Source organism: Gymnoscopelus braueri (genome assembly GCF_963280865.1).
Source record: "Gymnoscopelus braueri genome assembly, chromosome: 20".
In the NCBI taxonomy this organism is placed as follows: Eukaryota; Metazoa; Chordata; class Actinopteri; order Myctophiformes; family Myctophidae; genus Gymnoscopelus; species Gymnoscopelus braueri.
In genome coordinates, this window is record NC_137622.1 from 37,058,976 (window position 1) to 37,072,809 (window position 13,834).

The 13,834-nt window shown below is 44.5% G+C and overlaps 1 protein-coding gene across 1 annotated transcript in view; it reads left to right on the forward strand.

Annotated features, from left to right (window-relative positions):
* LOC308076590 (matrix-remodeling-associated protein 5) overlaps positions 1 to 13,582 on the forward strand; it is a 32,429-nt gene extending 18,847 nt beyond the window's left edge. Inside the window, 9 exon segments of the mRNA XM_080416992.1 lie at positions 400 to 691; positions 847 to 1,041; positions 2,865 to 3,383; positions 4,050 to 4,221; positions 4,752 to 5,012; positions 6,425 to 6,551; positions 7,121 to 7,201; positions 7,514 to 8,660; positions 10,700 to 13,582. Of these exon segments, the coding sequence (XP_080273118.1) occupies positions 400 to 691; positions 847 to 1,041; positions 2,865 to 3,383; positions 4,050 to 4,221; positions 4,752 to 5,012; positions 6,425 to 6,551; positions 7,121 to 7,201; positions 7,514 to 8,660; positions 10,700 to 11,253 (3,348 nt within the window). The 3' untranslated portion in view covers positions 11,254 to 13,582.
* Positions 13,583 to 13,834: the final 252 nt, after the last annotated feature.

Genomic DNA, 13,834 nt, shown 5'->3' on the forward strand with positions numbered 1-13,834 from the left:
ACTTACGTGTGTTAATGCATCTTTGGAGTACTATGGCTATCTACACGCTATGGCTATCTCCACTCAGCTATGGGCGGCCATAGCTGAGTGGTTAGTGAGCCCGCCTAGGGAGCCAGAGGCCCTGGTTGTCCCAGGTACGATTCCAGGCCAGAACAGCATATGTGTCGATGAAATGAAATTTGTCCCTGAGCAAGACTCTTAACCCCTAATTGCTCACAGGCCCTCATTGGAAACAAGCCCGCAAGGACTTTCATGAACGTCCTGTTAAAAGGAATTATCCTTATCCTTATCCAAGTACACCCCCTGTCCTCACTTGGATTTAATGGTAGGGGGAAATGCGTCAATTCAAATCCTGATGTTGGGAAATGGGAATTATAATTCAGATTTGGTTTTTTTCAGGCGCAGCTTGAACGCATCGCTCAGCTAGGAAGGAGGGTGACATTCCCACTGACTCCCAAACCTAAGACAAGCTACACCCACTCACCATCTTCCAAACCCCACCTTCCACCATCACCCAAACCACCAGTACCCACTGTGTCATATAGCTACACCCTGAAACCTCCAGGACCTGCTTTACCCGCGGCATCGTCATCATCATCATCATCATCATCCTTCGGTCTTTTACCAACTTATTTTCCCCGCCCCTACACCACACCTGTGGTGATGCAAGGAGGTCGATGGTCCAATGGAGGTTAGTGTACCATGCTAAAACATAAATTATGCCATCTGATATTTTGCAATTGACAAAGTTACTGAATTAATCATTTTAGAATTCATTATTATGAATTAGATATTAACGACATAACTCATTAGTTTTTTTTACTTTCTCTGTGTACGTTCCTGCAGGACGTTACGGCTCCTGGCGACCAACCGCTGTGCCGGCGTTCCCAGGGCTTATGGGAACAGGAGGCGGGGTCAAGCCTCGTATCACCACGGTAACCAGGGCTAGCGTGTCAGTGCTGGCAGAAAGCGATGTGTTCATGTCCTGCGAAGCTTCAGGAAACCCCTCCCCTAACCTGGCATGGACCAAAGTCTCTACAGGTAACTAACCACCTCCCCCACCCTGGCATGGACCAAAGTCTCTACAGGTAACTAACCACCTCCCCCACCCTGGCATGGACCAAAGTCTCTAAGGTGAGAGATGAAATTTCCCAAATAATGGATTGTGACCCATTTTTAGGGTCACACAAGCATTTTTATGGGTCATAAATGTTTACGTTTCTTATATATTTTCTTAATTATTAAGTGAAAAAATAAAATGAAAAATCTAACTTTTTGCTGAAAACATTTAAGAAAATAAATATTTTTTAGGAATGTGGGTGTGTGCCTATGTAAATGTGTGTGTAAGGGAGACAGAATGCATCTTTGCAGAAATGCATGCATGTGCATGTGCTCATGCATGTGTGCTATCCTGCATGTGGCTGTTGTTTCATGCTAGACAGGGAAACATTAGACAAGCTCTGCCAGAGGATTCCACACATAAACCTTTACAACATGAGACTAATCACACCTCCTCTTTGTTCCCTCCTTCTGAGTGTTCTTTCACATGTCGGTGGTAAATGTGTTTGGTTTCTGTGTGTGTGTGTGGCTGAAAGAGATACCCTGATTATGATGATTTATTATGACTATGTACAGTACTATCTTCCGCTGCTCCCCTCTATCATTAGTTTCTCAAGCCAGAGTCTTCCACAGTCTTCGAATGCAACAGAGTCTGTATTTCTGCCCTTTAAAAGTTGAGAACGAGAAGCAGCCATCTTTACAATGTCTTTTTGGATTTGCATTTCTGCTAAGCAGCTATAGCTACATGCAGGCTTAGACTCATTTGGTTTCCAGTAGGAGTTATGTACATGACTGCAGCAACAGCGAAACCGAAGAGGGGAAATGACTCGTTTTCAGAGACTGTTAGCAAGGAACTTATTTAAGAAGGAAACGGAAATCTTCGTCACTTTATCTGTCCAGCGATTCCAGCTGGCAGATTCGTCACACTGGGAGGCAAGCTGGAGCCGACAGTTCGATGGAAGTCAATGAGAGCCAGGTGGACCAGCTTATGAAAAGAAAAACTATTTCTGAATGACTGTGACCTTTGTAAAATAATCGTTCAGGAAAATAAAATAAAACATATCATATTTTCTGCTGTCTTGTTTTTGGATTTGCATGTGCACACTATATACTTTTATTGAGGCATCTAAAGAGCACAGAGTACATTTCTGACAGTGCAGTATGGGCTATTATCGCGAGACTTGTCAATCATTGACAGCCTGTCAACCAATTCTCGCGATACTGCCAAGCCAGAAACTATATTTTGGCACTCTTTAGATACCTCAATACCGTGCACATTGAAAAACAAGTGATCAGAAAACAATGTGTGATATATCTTCTTTTATTTTCCTGAACAGATTATCTGACCCAGGTTGCAATCATTCAAAAAATATAGTTTGTTCATAAGCTGGTCTAGCTGGCTCTCACTGACTTCCCTCGAACTTCCGGTTCCAGTTTGCCTCCCATTTGACTCTATATTTTGGCACTCTTTAGATACCTCAATACCGTGTACATTGAAAAACAAGTGATCAGAAAACAATGTGTGATATATCTTCTTTTATTTTCCTGAAAAGATTATCTGACCCAGGTTGCAATCATTCAAACATAAGCTGGTCTAGCTGGCTCTCACTGACTTCCCTCGAACTTCTGGGTCCAGTTTGCCTCCCATGTATGGCCTATACTCTATATCAATGGGGGTGGAATGCTTCCCTTCCTTCTTAAATACGTACCTTGACTGTTGGGTGAATGCATTTGAAAACTGTGGGAGCCAACACGTCTGTCTCCAGAGACTACTCTCATATCTGTTCCCTCTATTCCTTTTGCAGGCGCCACCATTCCTGCCAATACCAAGCATGGTCTCCGTTTTGAAGTCTTCAAGAATGGGACCTTCGTCATCAAAAATGTGCAGCTCCAGGATCGTGGTCAGTACCTCTGCACGGCCCAAAACCGGTTGGGATCGGACCGCATGGTGATCACGCTGGCTGTCCAGACACAGGCCCCCAAGATCATACCTCCCAAGTCCACGGAAATGGCGGTGTACTTGGGGAAGAGTGTCAGCCTCGACTGCCTTGCTTCAGGAAAGCCGCCGGCGCACATCTCCTGGATTCTTCCCGACAGGACGTATGTGCGTGACGTCGGTGCCGTTCAGGCGCACCTCTCTGTGCTGTCTCTGCTCCACAACGGGACCCTCCGAATCCAGTCGGCTAACTTCTCCAGCAAGGGGGACTATAAATGTATCGCGAGCAACGCTGCAGGTGCCGACACGATAACCTATCATCTGCACGTGGCAGCGCTGCCTCCGAGCATCAGCGAGGGTGTGACGGACACGGTGATCATTCAGCCAGGTACGGTATGGAGATTGAAAATTAGGATGACAATGCAACTTTGAAGTCAAGAGGTCTTAGAGGTGTGGTTAAAACATTTACAGACAGACAAACAGGCAGACAGACAGGCAGACAGACAGACAGACAGACAGACAGACAGACAGACAGACAGACAGACAGACAGACAGACAGACAGACAGACCTTTATTGATCCCAGGAGGGAAATTCGAAATCCTGTACGAACGAATCAGTCCTGTATGAAACACAGGACAGATGCAGGAAAAATATACAACAACTGATAATAAAAATATATATAATAATAATAGGCGTGTTAGTAACATACAGGGATCAGGAATAAAATGCCCAAGACCAAAAGAGATTCAGAGTCCTTTCTTTTACTTGAGATTTGCATCCCCAGTATTGTGGGTACATATGAACAGTCAATCCACAGTGTAGTATATATGGTATGTATCCATACCGTACACATAGTCCACCAGGGGTCCAAATGGACCCTTACGGGTCTGTAACTCTGGAAATAGAACCAAATTGGTGGTTCCATTCGTACACTCTGAGTTAAATTAACAAATGGGGGTCCGTGGATTCATGCATACAAGTATGAAACCGCGGCTCCTTGAAATTCAAAATGTTGAGAATCACTGACCTAACCCTAACCTCTTCTCTAACCAGGGAGGAGTGTGTATGTCCATTGCTCTGCCAAAGGCGAACCGGAGCCTGTGCTGAAATGGATGCTACCAGCAGGGGTCACTGTGAAGCCATCCCAGTTCCTGGGACGCAGGCTCTTTGTCTTCCCCAATGGGACGCTGTACGTCAAGAGCGTTTCACCGGCCGATGCTGGGAGGTACAAGAGTCACTTTCTTTTTTATTACTGGCCACTCGGGCCACTACGCGACCATCACATCTAGAGTTCAGGCCGCTATACGTGGCCATCACATCTAGAGTTCAGGCCGCTATATGTGGCCATCACATCTAGAGTTCAGGCCGCTATACGTGGCCACCACATCTAGAGTTCAGGCTGCTATATGTGGCCATCACATCTAGAGTTCAGGCCGCTATACGTGGCCACCACATCTAGAGTTCAGGCCGCTACATGGCCCTCACACCTACCCTCCCATTAGCCAATTTTAATAATATATATAGGATTTCATTTTCTAATATTGGGTTGTTGACCACACTTTGGATCTGGCGTCTTCATTATGATCTGGCATAGTATTATTTAAGAAAAATGCTTCGAAAAACAAGAAATTGAATTTCTTGTTTTTTATTAACGATTGTTTCGTGCCAAGACTTTTGTACTTTTAAGTCAAATTTGTGGTATTCTTCCATGACTGGAATAACCTTTCATATCCCTCTCTATCTACCTTGCCGTAGATACGAGTGTTCAGCCACCAATCCAGTGGGTGTTGCCAAGAGAACTCTCCAGCTGGAAGTGCGAGCGGATCTGTCCCCCCCAGCGCTCCCCGCCATCCCTCCTTCCAGCCGCTACGGCACCATGCCACAGCCCTCCCAGCACCACTCAGTCTCCGCTATGTACGGCTCTACTGTCTACCTGCACTGTCCTGAGTCCACTGGCTCCACAAGAGGAACCGTCTGGCAGCTTCCCTCCAAGATCATCATGGAGCATCGATACAGGTTAATTGCAAAAATGCATTTTATCACGTGGCACCGAGGGCAGGAGGGAGAGGATGTGTTTGTGTGTGTGTGTGTGTGTCTGTCTGTCTGTCTGTCTGTCTGTCTGTCTGTCTGTCTGTCTGTCTGTCTGTCTGTCTGTCTGTCTGTCTGTCTGTCTGTCTGTCTGTCTGTCTGTCTGTCTGTCTGTCCGTCCGTCCGTCCGTCCGCGGCTAAACCCGCAAACCACCGGACCGATCAGTGGCAAGTGACTTGTGCACCCTGCCAGTAGGCCATGGATGTAAATCACCAAATATATTTTTTCCACATTTTGTGAATTCATAATCTCAGATCCACCGTACGTCCATATTTGGGCAAGATTGACAATATATATAATTTAATAATTACATAATATAATATGACCTCATCAATATGTCATCAGAGATCCACAGGGATCCCGTGCCATTAAACCTAGTCTTCTTCTTTGTATTTTCCTCAAATCATCATGACTTCACCACAACAAAATATTCTGTGTAGATAACGCCGGCAGCTTTGCAGCTATTGCAGTATTATTCATAAACCTTATTTAATAATAATAATGATAGTAATAATAATACATACAATTGATATGCTGTAGCGCTTTTCTGAGAACTCAAAGTCGCTTTACGGAAACAAGCTAAAAAAACTACTTTATTAGGGAAAGAAACGAGTTAAAAGGTTAAACACAATAGAATAAATAAATACAGGTAGACAAAGTGGATTATGATTAGGTAGGGAATGCAAGTCCGAAAAGGTGGGTTTTGAGTGTGGTTTTAAACGTGGCGAGGGTGGGGGTAGCTTTGATGTGAGCTGTGAGTGGGTTCCATAGGGAGGGGGGCGGCCACCGAGAAGGCCCTGTCACCCCAGATTTGTTTCTTTGTCTTGGGGATGTGCAGGAGATCTGCATTTCCCCACCTGAGGGAGCGGGAGGAGACGTGGCGTTGGAGGAGTTCAGAAAGTTAGTGGGGAGCCTGGTTGTTGAGGGCCCAGTGATCAGCAGTAGGTAGGTAGTGATCACATGCAGAGGACTGGTGTGAGATGTGGTCCCTGGATCGAGTTCTGGTGAGCAGGCAGGCGGCATGTACATACTTTAGTTTCTGGAAGAACAGGACACTTATTATTATATTGTGTTGACTATTAGAACTATATTATTTTTGTTCTAAATATCCACAGGTTGACAAACTAGACATAGCTAATGTTCTGGACACTTTATTTCATATCGTGAAAACGTCCATACTCCATAGACATTCTACCAGGATATGGTATATGCGTTCGCGTCACGTTTTGAGCATGTAGATCTGCTACTTTTGTACTTGACTTTACACCACTGTCAGATATCATTACATGTAATTGAGCGTGCAGTGTTTCCACCTCTCCTTCCTCTGGTCTCTCTCTAGCCCACAGAGACCAGTTACAGTGTTTCCTAATGGCACTCTGAGGATCTCACAGCTAACAGAGTTGGACGGTGGAAACTACCTCTGTGTCTTCCAAAGACCCAACGGAGAGGACATGGAGCTCTTCCAGGTACTGGAGGAAGGAATAGATCGGGAATTGAATGGAAGAATTTTTCGGGGGCACAGGTTTATTTTTTTCACTTTGCCGGTAATGCTATTACACCATATTGATGTCCATGTTATGAAGAGGTCCTTCACTTCTGCCTTTATTGAGCATCTTACCAACTTAAAGCGTAATTACACTTTGGTAGAGGTTCGGGTTGTGTAGTTACCCTGCAATGCTTTAACTCCAAATATCGGCGAGATATATTCCATAGCTGGTGTGTTGTTGTTTGGAAATTGATATTCCAAAATTCTCAAGTGTGTCTAAATTACTCTTTTATCACATGAATAAACTAATAAAAAGAAACTGATTCAGCCAATAAGAAGTTGACATTTATATTATTAAAACAATAATAATAATACTTTCACTGTGCAATAGATTGCCTGTTTTCGCTATGAATACATATTGAGATTTTGACTTGGTGTTGCCTTGGGCACAAAACATGTCAAAAACACTGTCACATAGAGTGTGAATTAGTTTAACTACAGTGATTTATTTGCTCATTCATTGACCTTCAACGTTTGTTCTGATGTGAGGTGGCGGTTCTGATGACCCCTCCGAGGATCGAGCACCTGAGGACCCCTCAGGCCACAGTCACCTACGGACAAAACTTCCAGGTACTCTATATATCAGCCCTATAGTTGATAGCTGATCTACACGCTCATAATGCATTGTAAGCTTGTAGAGCTGGCATTTCGTGCAGTTTTTGAACTGTTTGGAAACTTTCTGCCTGTAATACACACACACACACACACACACACACACACACACACACACACACACACACACACACACACACACACACACACACACACACACACACACACACACACACACACTATACTGCATCTGTGCTTCAAGCTACCTGTCCTGTAATAATGACAAAGTTCAGATTCATACACTTTTATATCTTTCCTTTCCCGGTGTAGGTGGACTGTGTAGCGACAGGACTCCCTGACCCAGAGGTTTCCTGGAGCCTCCCGGATGGAACCTTTATCAACAACGCGCTCCAATCGGACGACAGTGGCCTTCGGAACCGCCGCTATGTCATCTTCGGCAATGGAACGTTGCTCCTCCAGCAGATGGGTAAAAAAGACGAGGGCGACTACACCTGCTATGCCAAGAACAAACTAGGCAAGGACGAGAGAAAAGTGAGCGTCAAAGTGGCACCGGACGTCCCGCAGATCAGTTTAAAATCACAGTCGCTGGTGACGGCGAGGTTGGGAGAAGCTGCCAAGTTGAGTTGCCAGGCATCGGGAGATCCCAGACCTCGCATCATGTGGATCTCGCCGGGAAATGAAGTCATATCAGCCTCGTCGGATCGATATCAGGTTTTGCACGACGGCATGTTGGTGGTCAAGAGGGTGACGCTCGCCGATCAAGGGAAGTATGCATGCGTGGCGCGAAATCCCGCCGGTGACGACGTGAAACATATGCATCTGGAGGTCGAGTCCCAGGAGCCGCACATCGACGGAGTCCGAGGGGATCGCGCCACGAAGGTTCTGGCTGTCTCCTACCAAACGACGATGCTGGACTGCAGGGCGGAAGGGAAGCCGGAGCCAAGGGTCTCGTGGGCCACACCTTATGGTCTCTCACTCCCGACCCCCTACCTGGGCGGTCGCTTCCAAGTCCACCGGAACGGGAGCATGGAGCTGAGAGGAGTGAGGAAAACAGATGCCGGAAGGTACGCGTGTCTTGCCAAGAACCGTCTGGGCGAAGCGTCTCTGTTGGTCGACCTAGAGGTAGCATCGCTGGCAGAGAAACCGAGCTTCGCCACGCCCAACATTGAAATCCTACCAATCAAGCACGACGGCGGGGAGCTGACGCTAGAGTGCCCCGCCCGCGGCAAGCCACGCCCAGACTTTCTGTGGATCCTGCCCAACGGGAAAGCCTTGACCCCTGGCACCAGGCTCCAACGTTTCACCCACCACCCGGGAAACGGAACTCTGCGGATTTCTCAGCCGGTCGCGAGTGACAAGGGCGTGTACAGGTGCGTGGCGAAAAATGTCGCGGGACTAGCAGAGAAACAGTATGCCCTTGAAGTAGGAAGGAAGCCGTTGATCAGAGGAACTCCAGGTAAAGTATTTGTTCATGTTTAACTCACGTCCTGCCAAGAAATCTTGTAAGTCCAACAGTTTATCTGACAATCCAGACTATTTTCGGATAGCTGAAAAATACGTTTTCTGAAAAACTTCAAATATTTATTCAAAAATTACAACAAATGTATGTTGCTATATACTGTACATAGCAACAACAACCCCAAAAGGGGTTCCCGTCCTGAAAGGTATAGTTACAAATAGGGGTTCCCGCCCAAAATGGGTTAAATGTTTTAACTGTTCCTCATTTTGAGGGGGAATCAATTTATATCAATTTACTGTTGCTTGTTATCTACTAATATGTATTTAAAATATGTCTTTGTACAACTGTGATGCTTCTTTGTGAAAGACACTTTGAATAAGCTTGATAAGCACTTTTAACCCTTTCTTTTAAAGGTATAGGGTAAGTGATATTTTTGTTAAAATAAGTATTTTCTCTTTGCTATACAGTGTTTGTTCAGTAACAGGAGTCTCCCTGTCTCCCCATTGTCTCCCCATCTCTTTAGTAAACAGAAAATGCATTTTCAGGATACCAAGTTTGTACAATCAGGAGAGAGAACTCATAGGATACAGCATAAACAAGTGAAAGTGATGACACCAATTGGAACACAATGAAATTGAAGCTGATAAATGGGTACTCTCTCCTAATTGGGTGAAATCGGCAACCCGCCTGAGGATGCATTTTCTGTTTATTAAGAGCGCAGCTCTGGAATCACCCACGGTGACTCTGAGAAGGAAGGGACAGATGGATCACCGTGCCAAAAAAAACTGGCTCCCGTCCGCTCCCATTCTATCTCCTTGCAAAAAAAACTCCATATATCCTTAACTTTTTACTTTGGGGAAAACCACTCATTTTCGATCCGAGATCACTCTGCCATGGTGACTCGCGTGAGAGATGTTATTGTTCCAGGCGTTAGCCAGGACCATCCATCATCATGCACGCTTATATTGTTTACAATCGGGTGCTCGTCGTGGAGTCTGCAGCTGTAAACAGCGTAGCACTACAAACGGTGAGATCTCTGGCACTCAACGTCACTTTTTTAATACAACTCTGGCACCGAATGTGTTAAAGAGCTGGAGAGATGTGGAGAGTGGAGACCCCTGTTGCTAAACAAACACTCTATAGCAATGATTACTATCAGAATTTAGAGACTAAAATGTTTTAACAAATAACATTTTGTTTGAACCCAAAAAATATAACTTACCCTACCTTTAAAGCCGCAAACAGTACGTTTTATGTCCTCTACCGACGGAGAGAGGTAATTGCAACCGGGGATTTGAACCCTAGTCTTCCGGATAGGAGACCAAACATACGCTCATTCAAAAGGGAATCCCCACGTGGCCAGTCAAGATATTGGGCTTGTGAGATTCAGGCAGGGCTACTTTTTTTTATACCACCCAACACCAGGGTCTAAAAATGTCTAAACTCTGACCAGAAGCCGGGATAAAACATATCGTCTCTGTCGGGTGGAAACCTCATATGTCCAAAACTGTTTCAGGATTCAAATTCAAAAACAGCAAAAGTAGCAGATCTACATGCTCGAAATGCGTCGCTTCGTGCCGTGTTTCGAGCTTTTGGGTCTGATAGTTTGGATATACTTTTGTGTGACGCTCTAGTATGATCAAGTAGTAATCGTCAGTGTCAGGTGAAATCCTTACTATGTTCAAAACGTTTTTCTTTTGTTTGTTTTTTAATAGTGAAAATACTTTCACTACTTTTGTGTGACATTGTAGTATGATGAAGAAGGGCAGTCATTTACCCCAAAAAAAGAAAATAACGTAATTTAAATATGGAGATGTGAGGTCTCTGCCCGACAGCAACTAAATCCAACCCTGTACTCTACAACACAGATTGGTTAAAATAACATTTAGTTTTATCATTACAAAATAAGTTCCAGATTGCAGTTTTATCGTTTTTTGTTTGTTAGTTTGTTTAGTTTTTTTCATGTGTGGATAAAGGATGATGGATTATTATAACACAATTGTTATTGTTGTTCTCATTTCACATCCATTGTCCAGGTGGCATTAGGATCGCGTACGGCCAGACCCTGAACTTGCCCTGCTCCGTGGACGGCTGGCCGCAGGCCACCGTCACCTGGACCCTCCCCAACGGCCTCGTCGTGGACAAAACCCAAACCGTCGGTCGGGTCTCCTTCCTCGCCAACGGGACGCTCCAGCTCAAAGAGGTGGCCACGTTCGACCGGGGAACGTACACGTGCAAAGCCTCCAACGCGCTGGGCTCGTCCACCCTGGCCTACCCGGTCGTGGTCATGGTTTTCCCGCCGCGCATCACCAGCGCGCCGACCTCCATCACCAAAGTGAGCCGAGGGTCGCCGGTGAGGATCCGGTGCGTCGCCAGCGGCATGCCCAAGCCGGACATCTCGTGGACTCTGCCCGGACGCACCACTCTGGTGCCCCACAACCGCTTCTCGGCGCAGGGCGGCATCCACATGACGGAGGAAGGCAGTCTGGTTATACAGAACCCTGTGCTCACACACTCTGGGATTTACAAGTGTAACGCCAGGAACGCCCTCGGAACGGACTTCAAAGCCACGTACCTGCAGGTGAACTGACATTGACAGAGTGCGGTTCTATCGGTCAAACAAAGGAAACAAAGAGGTGTGCACGGCTGAGTTGCATGGCTGATGGCCTTTCATGATGTGGACTGTGTGGCGGTGTGTTTTAGCCCTTCCTCAAATATTCTCAGCTCGAGACCCAAAAGAGACATCTGGTGTCTGCCCGGGACCCAAACTTAAAACAAAATACGTTGTGAATTAAAACGGTGAATCATCGGTAGGCAGGTTTGGTCATTTCAAACAAGATTTCAAATGTTGTGTTTTATTATGTTATTAATGCGAGAACAATGGCTTCTATTATAGCATGCTAACTTTCCAGGAATATAAAGCCTATGCCGTTTCTATTAGCTTCGATTCCCAATCGATAATGTCCCTGGTGAGTGGGTTCTCGGGTTCTCAGACACACTCCGAGAAGACAAAAATGGTACAATATTATAATGAGCATCATAATGACGACCAATTAAATGAAGATAGGTTGAAAATGAGTGAAGTGGTCTTTTGAGGTCCTATTTAAAAAATAGTGAAAATAACAGATCTATAAGCTCACAACGCGTTGCGATGCAACGCATTGTGAGCTTGTAGATCGGCTCTTCACTATTTTTGTTTGAAACTTTGAAAATAAGACCTCATGTTTGGGAACCACTGTTTTAGCCCATGTTTGTTTTAGCATATTCAGCACCATCTGGTGGACAGACATTTTGCAGACAGGGTGACATCATCTTGTGTATTCATACTGTCATACTTACACAGACAAACAAGAAAACAGACAGACAGTCTTGTAACAATGAATGACAGTGTCTTTCTATTAGGGTGTGAATACATTTGCCGCAAGGCCCTTAGAAGCGTCTGCACTTGAAGAGTTTAGGTGATTCTGAACCTTTTTAATTTTAAGGACCCCCAGTTTGATATGCATTAGCCCACGGACCCCCATTTGAAATTATTATTCTTTTCTTCTTTTTTTATTTTTTATTTCTGGGACCCCGATATACACTGTAAAATCCTCATCGTTCATTTAAACAAGAGTGTGTACACTCTCAGAATTACTAACCTGTAAAGGGTCAATCGGGGGAACCCATGGAACCCCCTCAAGGACCTCTGGGGGTCCCCCAGAGGTTCCCCAGTGCTTTATGCCACCTACAGTAGTTGCCGTGAGAGACTGTCTAGAAGAGTTTCCAATGCAACCCTAACCCTTCACATTAAATTACAGTGATGGTTTTAAAACATACAGTGTGAAGTTTTTGACCTTTTTTAGTTTTTTTGTCACATACGTAAACACTGTCGACAATGTATTTTTAAGCATTACAGTGCACTTTCAAACTGTCAACTCAATAATGGAAGAACTAAAATGATTGTATTTTTGTGTATGTTCTCTTTTTCAGTGTAAAAACGGTAACATTGTGACCAAAGACATTTTAAATCAACTTAAAAGTGTCTTAAAGAATCCGATAATTTCTGTTATACTGTGTGTTATATTCACGATGTTGGGAAAAGAAACTCAGCACATATGCCTACAATTCAACATAATTGAAAAAAAAAAAACTAAAACATATTCTGCAGTATGCTATACAACTAGTCTAAGCTTTCTTATTGGTGAGAAGACATTTTCAGTAATGGTGTCAGAAACTGAACATAAATATTGTGTTCTATAAATTAATGTTGGAATAGGATTTTATTCAGAATCCAGCTATATAAACACCACTTTTTTTCAACCTCACGCCTATACTAGTGTGGAGCTATCTTGTCATGAGGTCTAAAAAGGAGGAATTCTATTTGGATTGTGTTAACTTTGTGTTGTTGTTGTTGTGGGATGGTGAAGAATTTGGATCAAACTATTGCAGTTGCAGGAGTGATGGCGCTGAATAACAGGACCCAACATTGTACTGATAGAGTCTACTTGACCACATGAACCCTAGAAACGTCTATGACGTCAGCATAGGTGAACATTCGGCAAAATAAGCGAGCATTCAGCAAAAAAAACTGCAAGCTCACAGAACTTGTAGATTGTCCAATTTTCGGTGACAAGATTTGGTGTAGAGGGAAAACAGGAGGGAGCCTAGTAGCCTACTATTATAGAGGTCAACGGAATATACTGTATAGTGTTTAATAACTGTATGTTGGAGTTATGGTAAAGTACTACCTTCCCAGACTCTATGCTGGGTTCGGACCAAGTTGGGCTCCATAATGGGTGGATGGTATATTACTTGTGTGGTTGCTTACAATTTGCTAAATCTATTTGCCCCATATGCCTGAGGCTGGCCTTGAGCAGGCTGCGGCTCTGTCGAGAAAAAAATATATTTATGCTGTCTTCTGTCATGTCATTTTTCTATTAAATACATATCAAAACTCAAGTTTAATATGTTTCCTGATGACACCCCCGCAAGAACATTGGACTCCACTATATGCATTGCAATATTTGTGAGTGTACGCCGTCGCCGCATGCATGTTTGTGATTGTAAAATCCTAGAGATTGACCCAAACGGACCCGCAAGAGTTCCTTCTTGCGCTCAGATTTAAACCAACACCGAGGATTTTGCTGCGTGTACGTATTTGTTTGCCATGTTTGAGTGTTCATTCGTGT